This window comes from Coccinella septempunctata, chromosome 2, assembly GCF_907165205.1.
Source record: "Coccinella septempunctata chromosome 2, icCocSept1.1, whole genome shotgun sequence".
Taxonomy (NCBI): Eukaryota; Metazoa; Arthropoda; class Insecta; order Coleoptera; family Coccinellidae; genus Coccinella; species Coccinella septempunctata.
Genome location: NC_058190.1, coordinates 53,104,614 through 53,119,464, shown reverse-complemented (window position 1 = coordinate 53,119,464; position 14,851 = coordinate 53,104,614). Strand labels below are relative to the sequence as shown.

At 38.2% G+C, this 14,851-nt stretch overlaps 1 protein-coding gene across 1 annotated transcript in view; it reads right to left on the bottom strand.

The window, feature by feature from the left end:
• Positions 1–14,851, bottom strand: part of LOC123308173 (chaoptin) — a 37,613-nt gene continuing 22,762 nt past the window's right edge. Inside the window, exons 12-14 of the mRNA XM_044890737.1 lie at positions 9,878–10,144; positions 5,815–6,061; positions 1–402 (exon numbers count right to left, since the gene is read on the bottom strand). Of these exons, the coding sequence (XP_044746672.1) occupies positions 21–402; positions 5,815–6,061; positions 9,878–10,144 (896 nt within the window). The 3' untranslated portion in view covers positions 1–20. The remainder of the gene's footprint in view (positions 403–5,814; positions 6,062–9,877; positions 10,145–14,851) is intronic.

Genomic DNA, 14,851 nt, shown 5'->3' with positions numbered 1-14,851 from the left:
TACCATCCAACGATACTTTATTACAACAGACCATACGCAGAAATAAATACAGGCATAAAATACGTTAACAATATCACATTTTCACATCTGTAACCCACATTAGCCCTATAACTCAGATCGCACATATCCTTGCACTGACTGGAGTAGAAGGACCTTATGATGTGTTGACTGGTGGATCCCAAGATGCAGACCTGGAGGTTGCAGGAGTGGTTCAGATGCTTGTTCAGCTCCCCGTCTATTTCGATGTCCACGCTACGTTTGAAATACTCCAACGTCTTCTCGAAGAACGGTTTCTCCGGTATGTTGGAATCGTGTTTGAGGTTTCTGATGACCACGTAGGTGTCCGCTATGTCGGCATCGCGCTTCATCACCCTCCATCTCAAGGATATTTTGTTGTCCTTACTGTGAAAGAAAAGGAGTTAGTGATTAATTACTCTCAGTGGACTGTTCAAGATTCGTTGTATACTATAGAAAGTAGACAGAAGGAGAACGATGGCTGCTTTTAGACCACAGATTATTTGTCTCCTAAAATATGCACCAATAGGTAATTCACGTTTTTGCCAATAGCAGCGCTGGCGATCATGGGAGGGCGAAATTTTGATTTCAACTAGTTGGAGTTGGCTGAGTGAACTGTCCTCCTGGTGACAGATGATTAGAATATTATTATTTTCGATTTTTGATAAGAGAATAACATATGACCATGGTGAAATGTTGAAGCGTGCGCTAGTGTAAGAGTGGTTTGACATCGGATAGAAAAGGAAAAGAGATAAAATTTCAGAGTGCATTTTTGAGAGAAAATTGGAAAAAACCTCACCTCAAGAATCGACTCGGAATCAATTTGTGTGTCAAGAGCACTTTTGCGATGAAGATATCAAAAAAGATGATGGATTCATTATAAACGAAATCGAAAATATCATTCCTAGTGAGAAGTGGACTCTTCTGAATAAGAATATATAACCAATAAAACTACATTGTTCAGAAGTGGATATTTTTGAAGAATTTTGATGGCATGACATAATAGATGGTTTATAAGGGTCCTCAGCTGAGTATTAGAAACAGAATCTACTCTAATAAGTGATAAATCTGAGATTGCTACCTTTTGTTGTCTTGATATGTTCTACTGCTCACTGCGAATGTATATAATTTTGAAGATTACATCAAACCAACTATCATATCCTGTATTCAATAAACAGTGATAAACATATGTAGGTATCATTTTTTGATCAATTATTTCTTCAGAATTCATTCATTTTGTCATTCATTACGAATGATTTTATAATGTAGATTGTATTTTATTGCATATAATTCAGAAAATTCGTATTCATTATAGATTTGAAGAAATGTATTTGAAAAATCATCAGATAAAACTACCATGACACAAAGCCTTGAATAAACTGAAGGCTGTTCATTTCAAATTGTTGCTTAAATCCCTACCCCTTATTGATCAACTTAGCGATAGCAGCGACTCCTCCCGTTTTTGAAGACACATTTTTGTAAGGCGATCGTTCTCCTTTTCTCTACTCTCCATAGTTATATACTATTAGTAATATATAGAAAACAGAACGTTTAAATCAAGTTGTTAGCAATCCCAACTTTCATTTTAGTTGAAAGGAGACTGTAATAGGAGGGAAAACCCCAAAAAAAAAGGATACCCTGCTTAATGAGGAAGATAGTAATTTTTTTCCGTTCTTTATAGATTTGCATTTCGCAAGTATTAATCATTCGTTTTCTGTCCTGTTTCAACAAAACCACATCTTCCCAAAATCCTCTTACATCGAAGGTCATCACCCTCAGCGTCGAACAACAAGTTTTCGGATTGTCTCCATGCAAAATCCTACACAAACAGCAAAACGTACCTGGTACACCTCTTCGATCTGGTCATCTCAGTATTTAAACGAATACAATTTCGACATTTTCAAATAGCTCGCGACCTGATCAAGTAAGGACGTTACAACGTTTATCGATCCACGAAAATGAAGAGTTTCCATTCGTTCGGCTTGTAAGCACGGAAAAAAGGACAAATTTATTCAAATCGCTCTCATTAATTCGGTATTTCGGATACAGAGCCGCGTTCCGGTACCGGATTCGAATCCCGGATTTATGGAGCGCCGGGATTAGACTTCGTTTTCTGAGAAAGGGAGATTATTGGGGGAGAGTTGACGGAAAATTCGTTGAAGGGACGGTTGTGATTTCGATAAAATGAGGTTTGGACGGCTGTATTTGGATCTTCGACAGAGATACACGTGTCGAAAGCTGACCATCGAAAAATTCCCAAGAAGATGGGGTCAGTTAAAACTTCCTCAAGGCCGAACGGTTGTGCCGAAATGGATGAAATACTCAAATCTATTCCTAGCAGAGTTACTCTTTCAGAATATGTATCACATTTAGATCTGCGATGATTTTTCTGGAAGCAAAGATACTCGAAAGTTGACCTTCGTGAAATTCCCAAAAAGATGGGGTCAGTAAAAACCTCCTCAATACCTAACGGTTCTGTCGAAATGGATGAAATTCTCAGATTCATAACAAGAAGAGTTGCTCTTTCAGAATATGTGTCAAATTTAGAGCTACTATCGTTTTTCTGGAAGAAAAACTACTCGAAAGTTGACGTTCGAGAAATTCCCAAAAAAATGGGGTCAGTTGAAACTTCCTCAAGTTCGAACGGTTTTGTCGAAATGAATGAAATTCTCAGATTTACGAATAGAAAAGTTGCTCTTTCAGGAAATGTATCACATTTAGATCTACGACGATTTTTCTGGAAGCAAAGATACTCGAAAGTTGACCTTCGAGAAATTCCCAAAAAAATGAGATCAGTTGAAACTTCCTCAAGATCGAACGGTTGCGCCGAAATGAATGAAATTCTCAGATTTATGACTAGAAGAGTTGCTCTTTCAGAATATGTATCACATTTAGATCTACCATGATTTTTCTGGAAGAAATACTACTCGCAAGTTGGCCTTCGAGAAATTCCAAAAAAGATGGGGTCAGTTAAAACTACTTCAAGACAGAACAGTTGCACCGAGCTGGATGAAATTTCGATATATTTTACTAGAAGAGTTGCTCTTTCAGAATATGTACCACGTTTTGATCTACGATAATTTCCCTGGTAGATACTAGTCCCTATATATGTTTCTATAGACGGTTTTGCTCAAACTCAGCTGGAACTTGACTAAAGAAATGTGGTGGAGTTCCATATAGGTGGAAGTTCTTCTTGTAAGAGCTTGAATAATACCTCACTATATAATAACACATCATTTAGCCATTTCCAAGATAAATGGATTGGTAAAACAGTAAATTTTTCTTATCATCGAAGTATGAGAAATATCAGGGGTAGTATTTTTGCGTTGAGATGCCCTGATAGCTCATTTTTTATAGATGCCATCATAAAATACGCAATTTTTCGATATTACACAGTGAATTAAGCTTATATTTCCCCATTCCCAGAAAAAACTACCAATTTTTCTTCCTCATAGCTCGCAGCTTTCACTATTTTCCATAACGCTTCCTGCAGATATCGATTCCAATAAGGCACAAGCACCATTCCGCTGATATTGCATGCATATTGCCTTTCGATTTTCGATGAACAAGACCAAGCGCTTATGGCAGTCGGGATTCCAGGTTTTTGGAATGGTCGCTGTTCCAGGAGATGGCGCATCTTTAGTGCTCTTCGGGATTTCACTTATTTTTACATACGCTGCGAAGCAAACATTACTGTTTACCGAACGATATTGGAAAGCTCAAAACTCCTTACGTATATTGCCCTAAACGGAAGATGTATACTGCCCGGAAAGAGAGTGGTTTATTAAATTTTAAGGGACGCTGAGACATCTGCAAATATTGAATTCGCAAATGCGATTGATATGCTCGGGAGTTTTTATTCGGAACGAGGGGTTGATACTGCATTTGCTCAAATTTGTTTGACTTTTATGGTTCATTGTTCGGGGTTGGGCATGAAGCTCCTATAAAATTAATATTTCTTCAATCAATACCTCAGAATACATTTACAGGGTGAGTTTTCGACTTGTATATATATTTTAACAGTAGATTCATGTAAAATGGATCGCCAAATGTTTGAATGTTGACCAAAAGCGTGCAAGGGTAGAAGCATCGCGTTTGATCTGTGCTCGATTTGAAAACGACGTAAAACATGAATTGTCACTATAGATGAGACTTGGGTACATTTCTACGATCCAGAAACAAATCAACAATCGATGGAATGGCGACACTCTGGTTCTACAAGACCTAAGAACTTTCGTGTCCAAAAATCTGCTAGAAAAGTTCTTGCTTCAGTTTTTTGGGATTGCCATGGAGTAATCATATTTGATTTTTTGGATAAGGTTAGAACAATAACCGGAGATTACTATTCAACATTAGGTACTGACCACTCTATAGAAAAAAATTAAAGGGAAAGACGCGGAAAGCTATCCAAAGGTGTTTTGTTTTTGCAAGAAAACGCCCCTGCACACAAATCTCATATTGTCATGCAAAAAATTCGTGATTTAGGGTTTGAATTACTAGAACGCCCTCCTTATTCACCAGATTTGGCTCCATCCGACTATCATTTCTTTTCTCAATTGAAAAAAACTTTAAAAGGTCGTAAATTTTTTTCCAACGAGGAGGTTATAAAAGCTGTGAAGGTCTGGTTTGCAGAGCAAGAAGAAACATTTTTTTTAATGGTCTAGAGACGTTCCAGGTTCGCTGTTATAAATGTATCCAATACAGAGGAGAATATGTTGGGTGATAAAATATTTTGACACTGAAATTTTATTTGGTTCCATAGTAGGCTAAGAATTTTTCAATAAATCGAAAAATTGGGTACCGAATTGACCGAATGAAACTCTTTTTAAAAGATACGCAGATGTGTGGTGTCATAGACTTAGCTAGTTAGTCTGAAGGTTATTTTGTTCTCTATAAAATAGCTCATTATGAATAATTTAAATATCTAAATCTTTCATCAGGGCAGATTAGGAAAAAGTGGTATAGAAAAAAAGTTTCTTTGTTTTACCCCAAGAAGCTACTGTTAAAATATTCGTACGAGTCAAAATTCACCATGTGTACCATATGTGGGCTCGTTGAAAAGTTCACTGGAAATTCCACCATTAATATTCTCCCAACTGTTATGTATTTCAGAGGAAAAATATTTATCTCGCTAACAGGAACGTGGCAAAGTAACGTAGCCAGAATTCATTGGTCCACCTTCTGTATTTCACGTTGGTTCATCGACAACTGATAGCAAAGGGGTAAGTACTTTGATGCATTGCCTCTGATGAATTATAAGTAAGATGATTTATAGGCTACAATTCGGTTTCTACGCTCTGAAACCCAGTTAGCTAACAAAGCAAGTCCCAACGTTTCTTAGGGGTAGTGTATCGGCAACGATACTCCTTACCCCCTGCTCAATTTCCCCTTAAAACTTTGCCACACATTCGTTTTAATATTTCATAGGGAGAGCGCCCTTTTCATTTTCATTTCGAGTACCTACCACTCAATATTCTTCATAGCGAGATGTAGGTATGCATCATTTTTTATTACTTTCGTTCACCCGCTCCTCTCTCAATTTGGGAGATTGGAGTGGGTTCGAGCTTACGCCGAATCGTTTGGCAGCAAAAAACCGAGTGGCAATATCTTGGATATTTTGTGTGTAGCGGGAGGTTTTGATGAAACGGGGGGGGAATGATTATTTTTTCGGTTCCCTTTATTATATGGATATTTTGAAGGTGCACTCTGGTTCGGTATACTCTGAAAAATACCGAAACACCCCTTTTAAGTGTGCTATCCCACGTCCTCATGGACTAACTGCCGTCTTTGAATACTCACATTTCTATCCTTCTGAATCGGAAATCGGGGGTGATATCGTAATCCTCCTGCATCTCCTCTAGGACCCTGGAGTTGTTGAGGTTAAAGGGGCAGTTCAAAAGGGTGTCGAACACTTCGTTGAAATATTTCTCGGCCAGGAAGGGCGGGTGCGTGCATCTCAATTCCTTATATTGGGGAGGCAGGGTCAGTCGGTCGTTGAAGTAGCGTTTCAGAGGCCTCAGGAAACAGTCGCAGTGTAGGGGATTGCCTGTACGGAAAGGAGAGGGTTATTGCTCAATCTGAGGGCATTGAAATTGCGTAAATGAATATAAATAATGAAGATACAACGGATGAAGTAGTAACTATAGAATCAGATGTGTTTTTGCTCTAATTTTCGAATGGTAATGAATAATCTGACAGTTAACCTTAAGAAAATGGGTATCTCAAACCGTATTTGTGACAGTGATTTAACCTCAGCTGGTGGGTGATTATACATTTTTGTACCCAGATACAAAAATGACTGTTTGATCTTCTCCAAACGATGTCCTGTAGTCCTGGAGAAATATAAACACTCCTGTTTCTTGTTACATAGCTATGGGCGTCAGAGTTCTTTGGAATTTGCTTCTTTTAAGTCCGTGAACATACGTTAGACACTTATGGTTAATATTGACAGGTACAATTCAATGTTTTGTGATCATAAATGGTTTGTTTGCCTCTCGAATGACGTCCTAATTGCTCAGCCGCATAGGCAAAGAGAAATGGACTGATCAATACCAGTATGGAGAGTAGAGAGAAGGAGAACGATCGCCATACCAGAGGCAAAATTTGTCTCTGGCCGTACTAAAAATGTTTCTCCAAAAACGGTTTAAATTAGAGTCGCTGCGATCGCTAAGTTGATCGATAAGGTGTGGAGATTTAAGCGTTAATTTGAAATGAATAGCCTTCAGTTTATTTAAGGCTATGTGTCATGGTAGTTTCCTCTGATGATTTTTCAAATACATTTCTTCAAATCTATAATAAATACGAATTTTCTGAATTATATGCAATAAAATACAATCTACATTATAAAATCATCCGTAATGAATGACAAAAAGAATGAAATTCTGAAGAAATCATTGATCAAAAAATGATAACAGGATATATGTTAGTTGGTTTGATGTAATCTTCAAAATTATATACATTCGCAGTGAGGAGTAGAACATATCAAGACAACAAAAGGTAGTAATCTCAGATTTAGCTCTTATTAGAGTAGATTCTGTTTCCAATACTCAGCTGAGAACCCTTATAAACCATATATTCTGTTATGCCAACAAAAATCTTCAAGAATATTCACTTCTGAACCATTTACTTTTATTGGTTAGATATTCTTATTCAGAAGAGTCCACTTCTCACGAGGGATGACAATTTCGACTTCTTTTATAATGAATCCATCATCTTTTTTGATATCTTCATCGCAAAAGTGCTCTTGACTCACAAATTGATTCCGAGTAGATTTTTGAGGTTAGGTTTTTTCCAATTTTCTGTCAAAAATGCCCTCTGAAATTTTATCTCTTCTCCTTTCTTTCCGATGCCAAACATCTCTTACACTAGCTCACGCTTCAACATTTCACCATGGTCATATGTTGTTCTCTTATCAAGAATCGAAAAAAATAATTTTCTAACCAACTGTCATGAGGAAGACAGTTCACTCAGTCTGCTTCAACTAGTTTAAATCAAAATTTCGCCCTCCTGTGATCGCCAGCGCGGCTATTGGCAAAAACATGAACTACCTATTGGTACATATTTTAGGAGACAAATAATCTGTGGTCTCAAAGCAGCGATCGTTCTTCTTCTCTCTACTCTACATAAATACCAGCATAATATTGGCTATTTCATAGAAAGAGAGAAATGATCTTCAGGCCAATACCTGTCTCTTTTCTGTTGACATACACGTGAATATGTTGACCAACCAAAATGATAGAAAAAGACAATCAGCTGGCCTGATGTTCAGTTTTTCACTTTTCTGACCATATTTCATGCACAGCTGTGAAGGGAATGCTCAGTACATTCCTCTATGTCTATGCTCATCAGTAAGTGGACGATTGAGTAAAAAGTTATTGATAGGACGGAAGAAAGTTCAAGAATTCTTTTTCTCCCTCGAAAATCACCCGATCTTTGATTAACCCCCGACGAAGTTCCAATTCGGAGTTCATCAGTAGAAATATCCGTATTGAATTAGGCCCTCGGCCACGGATCGAGAACGGGTAAAAAAAACCGAAACTGCCAAAGTTGAAAGAATGGCGATTAATCTAACTTCGCGAAAAAATTAATCCTTTTAAGAGTATCCCCGGATTCCACCAACTTGTCCGTTGATGAATCCTTCGGACTCATCGATCCGGGCCGTCCTTCGAGATGAATCAAAGTCGCCTCTGGTTCCGGTCCCCTCTTGGCTCTTATCGATCTTGGGAGGCAGCGGGGGGTATGGAGAAAGAGCATCGAAGGCGGGGAACTCTGGCGTTGAGTAGAAACTTAGACGGTCTAATTATTTGCCGAGAGAATGAGGCCGGAGGGTATGAATATTAAGGGGGTTTCCATAGGCGGAAAAATTTTCGGGATATTGATGGAATTCTCGGCGAGAATTTGGATGGTTAATTAGTTACCACAGGGTGAACCATACGGGGGTATATTTAGGGCCGTTTTGACTGCTCTTTGGCAATCAGCGAGGGAGTGGTTTCACCGGGGTCGATGAAATTTCGAGATTTATTACTATACTCCATTCACTTTTATTTTAGCACTCGGTTAGCCATGGAAATTTGACACATTTCACTCTGTATAGTACGAAAATGTGGGGTTATGACGCTTATCGAAACATTTTTGGGTTTTAAATGAACGCTATGTTGCCCGTTCTACGTGAAAGTTTCTATTATTACGTATTTTATCACAATGTCGAATCTCTTCGGAAAATATGCGACGATCATAATTGAAGTTTAAACAAACTGATTGAAGGCATACCAAATCCAGTTATTTGCATGGAAAATACAAGAGATCAGTATAATATCATAATATGCACTAGCTTGAGGAGAGTTAATGTTCGTTATCTTCTTTGGCTAAAGTTTCAATACGTTACATCAGTTGTAGATTTCAAAAATATCAACCCGAAGATGAAATGCATAAGCTGCAGTGGTTGGGAATGAGTATCTCCCGAAGGAAACAGATAATTACAAGAATGTTAAATTCTTCAACAAACATCATCTTGCATCAATATAAGTAAAAAGAATTAAAGGAAGTTTCAATCAAGATGAACTTCACCTTTGAACAAAAATTTCACATGAATAAACAATTAAAAGGACAACTGGCGCGTATTTGTGGCTGTTCATCTTAATACAGTGATATAATAATTATAATTAGGTATTTATTGGTACCTTAAGACATTTACAATGTATAGGACATGTCAAATGAAAAAAAGAAAAATCAATTTTCGGGAACTTATTCTACGATGACCTTCATCGAAAATCCTGTAGTAAACTTTTCGCATTAATTCACTCAAACATGAAATTCCCAAATGCCACCACTTTTTTGGGTCTCCCAATAGAAGGAAATTCTTTTTCATCCTCTTCATTCACAATCTAACTGATTGTGGAAATATTCAGCTGAAGTCGTTTAGATTCAGATGAAACATTATATAAATTCTCTTAAATTGAATATGTTCGTTACCATTTGACGTATTGTGGATTTTAGAATATCAGGGTATAACTATTTGAATGAGCGGACCTGAATTCTAAATAGCACTTCCTGAAACCCTGTCTCTTTTTTCAATCACTTTCGGCATTTTCGTAATAAAAATTGATATTAGTTGTGGCAACGACGTTATGACATTAACGACATTTCATGAGTGCCAACCTTACTTCATTCTAGTTACAAAAACTTGAGAAAATTATTTCATGGCCAACCGACTGCTAAAATAAATTTGAATGGAGTATAGAATATGTATAACTTCATGCTTTAAGATTTTTTTTTTCAGGAGATCCTGTCTAAAAATTTCTCCTGGCCTCACTTGAGAAGTTGATCTAACATCTAGAATCATTGAACAAATTTCTTCTCTCACCTTCGAAGAAAACACTAACGTCCCTGGTTATCATATGTGTTAAATCCCTGTTGATCGTGTTGAAGTTATTCCTCCTCAGATCTAAGACTTGGAGGTTCGTCAAGTTGGTCAGGTACTTCCAGGGCAAGTTTCCAAGACGATTATCCGATAAGTAGATCTCGCTAATGTTCGACGGAAGTTTGAAGAAGTCCTTGTCGCTCGTCAGGTCCGCTAGTTTGTTATTCGACAGATCCAAGACGCTCAACCTGGTCAGGTTGCCTATGACCCCTGAGGAAGAAGATGAAAACATTATTTACATTATCACGACAGAGATGTCAATAATGTATGAACTGTGACTAAAGTGTACAAGGTGGGGAAAATTAGTTGTCTACTGGGGGGATCTCGAGAACTATATCGATGATATCTAGTTAGCCTAGACCAGTTCTATGCATAAAAAAACATTGCGTTACCATTGCAACGAATAATAACTCATCAGAAGTGTCAGTGTGAAGATTGAGGTCAAAAAAGTTAACCACAGTTACGCAATGAATTAAACGAAAGAAGATGTCCACCGAAATTGTGAAAATCGAAAAATTGGAGTATCGAGCCATCATCAAATACCTGTATTTAAAAGGATTAAGAGGTAAGCAGATTTACGAAGATATGCTTAATACCCTTGGTGATCAATGACCCCCGTATGCGACCGTGAAAAATTGGCCTGCAAGCTTCAAAAGAGGTTAATTTTCCATTGCAGATGATGACCGATCGGGAAGGACAGTTTCTGTGTCAGTCCCCGAAAATATCGATGCAGTTCATGACATGATTTTATCAGACCGTCGAATTGGGCTGAAACGGATATCTGAAGCACTGAATATTTCATACTAACGCGTTCATCATATGGTTCACGTCAATTTGGATATGAGAAGAATTGTTGCAAAATGGATCCCGAAATGTTTGAAAGTTGACCAAAATCGTGCAAGGGTAGAAGCTTCCCGTTCGTCTGTGCTCGATTTGAAAACGATGTAGACTTCTTACACCGAAATGTTTCTATGGATTAGACTTGGGTACATTTCTAAGATCCAGAATCCAAGCAACAATCGATAGAATAGCGACACTCTTTTTCTCCAAGACCTAAGAAGTTTCGTGTCCAAAAATCTGCTGGAAAAGTTCTTGCTTCAGTTTTTTAGGATTGCCATGGAGTAATCATGATTGATTTTTTGAATAAGAGTAGAACAAGATTGCTATTCGACATAACTGACCACTCTACGGGAAAAAATTAAAAAGAAAAGACGCAGAAAGTCATCCAAAGGTGTTTTGATTTTGCAGGACAACCCCCCTGCACACGAATCTCATGTTGCCATGCAAAAAATTCGTAATTTAGGGTTTGAATTACTAGAACATCCTCCTCATTCACCAGATTTGGCTCTATCCGACTATCATCTCTTTCCTCAACTGAAAAAAAAGATCAAACGATCGTAAATTTACTTCCAACGAGGAGATAATAAAAACTGTGGAGGTCTGGTTTGCAGAGCAAGAAGAAACATTTTTTTTTGAAAAGTCTAGAGACGTTGCAGGCTCGCAGTAATAAATGTATCCAATTAAGAAGGAAATATGTTGAGTAATAAAATATTTTGTCATTGAAATTTCGTTTGGTTTTATAGTAGGCTAAGAATTTTTCAATAAATCCTCGTAGAAGAAAACAGATGGCATATTTCCTAGCTGTTTTTCAGAGAATAAAAAGAATGGTGAAAATCGTAGCCTCCTACGATATTATCGTAGCAGAAAAATGAGATTTTGACGATTTCGAAAAGTTCTCATGACTTATTTTGTCTTTGAAGTTACAGATCTAAAACTTGAACCTTCTTAGGCACTTTTATACGTAGAATCTACTGACATAGGACGAGAAATTTCGCATCGGAAATATTCCTCAGCTTTCAAAGAAAGCTGAATTCCCAAATTTCGATCGGTTCGTGTTGAACGTACCCGAATAAACCAAAACCGAAAATTAGGCGGCGACAGCTTGTAGTTCGAGGCGACGGCGGGCGTAGAAATTTCCGACGACATAAATTCGGCCCGGGAGCGAAGTCGTTCGTGTTTCTTTTGCCGATTTTCCATCCCGGTTTCCGAATCTCGGATCGCGATGTTTGCCCTTCGAGTTTTTCCATTGGTTCCGGAGTCGTTTCGACGATTGAGTCTTCCATTTTTGCCGTGTCGAGCAGCGTTGTTTGTAGCACAGTCGGTCCGGATACACCGATAAATTGGCGACTATAAAAACTGATTTAGAACTCGACAATTTCCGCATTACACAAATCCCCGGGAAAGGGAACAGGACGGGGGCATTCGCAACGTATAGAGGGGTTGAACGTTATGTGGGAGGGTCCTTGGACTTGGAACGGGGCTCACAGAGGCCCGTTTCAACAAAATAAAATTAATAAAAGTAGATCCACCATCCAAGTAGATCAGAAGATTGAATGCACTGGCTTAATACACGAGAATTCTGTACAGGGTAGTCAAAATTCGTTGTACACTGGGGGGACCTCGAGAACTACTGTATAAGAGCTGAAAGATAACGGATGACACAGCTACATACAAACACAGCTGATACACAGCTTCTGAGGGGTACTTAGGGAGAATCAGACGAATAATAATAGATAGATAGAACACCCAGTATTACTGAATTTATTACAACAATTTCATGTATACATGTGTACCTACACTGCGCAAAAAACTAACGCACATTCTGAAAATCTCAATTTTAATGAAAGTTAACTCTACATTGACTTTATAATCTATTTTTTATGTTCTCTCGGGAAAGTTTTGAAAGAAACAAGACACATTGAATGGAAGAAAAATTCAGGATTTCACCGAATCTTATGTGAAAGAAGAGAAATGAACAATTTTCAAAATACTGAAATGCTGATAAGTGATTTAATACTTGGTATTTCCACCCCTTGCGTTAATTACAGCTCGGCAACGACGGTTCATACTCAAAATGAGTGATCTTAAAATGTTCTGATTTAATCCTTCCCAGATTTCTACGAGTTGGATTCCTAAGTCATTAAGAGTAGCTGGATGATTTTCTGAACTTCTCAGCCTTCTATTGAGGTTGTCCCAAACCTGCTCAATCGGATTGAGATCTGGACTTCTTGCTGGTCATTCCATTCGAGGGACTTCAACCTCTTAAAGGTACTCCTGAAGGATGCGAGCACGATGGGGTCATTATCGTCCATAAAAATGAAATTTTCACCAATGTATGGGGCAAATGGCACTACATGCTCTTCAAGAATGTTCCTTTTATACTTATCAGCATTCATAACTCCATTATCAACGACCACTAGGTCTGTGCGAGCAGTCAAAGATATTCCACCCCATACCATAATCGATCCTCCCCCGAAACCAGTAGTATTCAGGAAATTGCACTGAGCATATCTTTCATGTGGACGTTTGTATACAAGGGAACGTCGATCACAATGGTAGAGGCAGAATCTAGACTCATCTGTGAAGAGAACTCTTTCTCAATCGGCCTCTTCCCAATGGATATGCTCTCTCGCAAAATCCAAACGCGCTCTTCGATGGGCTGGGGTAAGAGCTGGGACTCTTGCCGCGACACGAGGCCTTAAATCATATTCTCTGAGGCGATTTCTTATTGTCTGAGTGCTAATTTGCACCTCATGAGTTTGCTCAAGCTGAATTTGAAGGAGGCGAGCGGTTGCAAACCGTTGTCTCAACGAAGAAACTCTCACATAACGTTCTTGAATGGCAGTTGTTACCCGTGGTCTACCCTGTCCTGGTCTTCGGGCATTCATACCTGTCTCCCTGAATCGCTGCAACATTCTGGACACACTTGTATGGGAAACTCCTAACCTTTCTGCAATTCTTGTGTATGTCCACCCTTCTTCTCGCAAAACTACCGCTTGGGCACATTCCTCTTGGGTCAAATTGCGTGTTTCGCGTTGCATAGCGATCGAGTGTAGAAAATCAAACGAAAGAAAAACTATTGATCACTAGAATTGATCGAGAACAACTGATTTAAGAATGGAGCCAATACATTCAAAATCTGATAATATCATCTTTTTTTATTCCTGCTGGGAAAAAACATCTGTATTGAAGAAAACCGTTGAACATATGTCGGATAACATATGCATGCATAATTCTGATAATTATCATTGATAACTCCTTCAGTTGTAGAATAAATTTGAGATTTCCATAATGTGCGTTAATTTTTTTTGCGCAGTGTACGTTGAAGTGAGTCTAATCGATCAAAATTTAAGAAATCTTGGTTATATCCCACTGCGGCCTTATAGTTGTGGAGCCCAAGAAGTAAATTCGGTCAGATAACAATAAAATTTGGCCATGAAGGAAAATAAGTTTTTTTGAATTATCTTCTCTTCTGGGCTTCAAATCGTATTCTCATTCATTAGTGAAGTTGGAGGGCACAACATTTTCTACAAATTTTGTTCGGAATAGTTTTTTCTACTTCTAAACGTTTTTGTGAAATATGGCGATGAAGGTACAAGGTGGGTAAAATTCGTAGTCTATTGAGGGGATCTCGAAAACTATAAGAGCTAGAAGAAAATCTCTCTTTTTCAGAGAAACAATGAATTCACTACCGTATCTGGTAAGGTTATTAACTCGAAAACACAAATTATACCCAATTGTTTTATCACAAATAAAGCTACAAGGACTGTATTCTATTATTTTCGTAAAAAAGTGTATTCCAAGCATTTTCTCGCATCTTCGACAATACGCCCCCTATCGCTCAAAACTCCGGATGCAACCTTGCAAAAACTCAATTTATCAGCACTCTCCGGAGATTCCAGACGTCATATCCGGGATTTCTTCCCGGAGAATAATCTACAGACGTGGCGCTCCAGAATTCGGAGCAACAGATAGTTTTGTTCATTATTTTTTGCCTAACTAAGGGATGTAGCGGCACTGTTTCATATTCCGCGTACGTATTTCATTTACCGGGGTTGAAAAACGGGAAAGGGATGA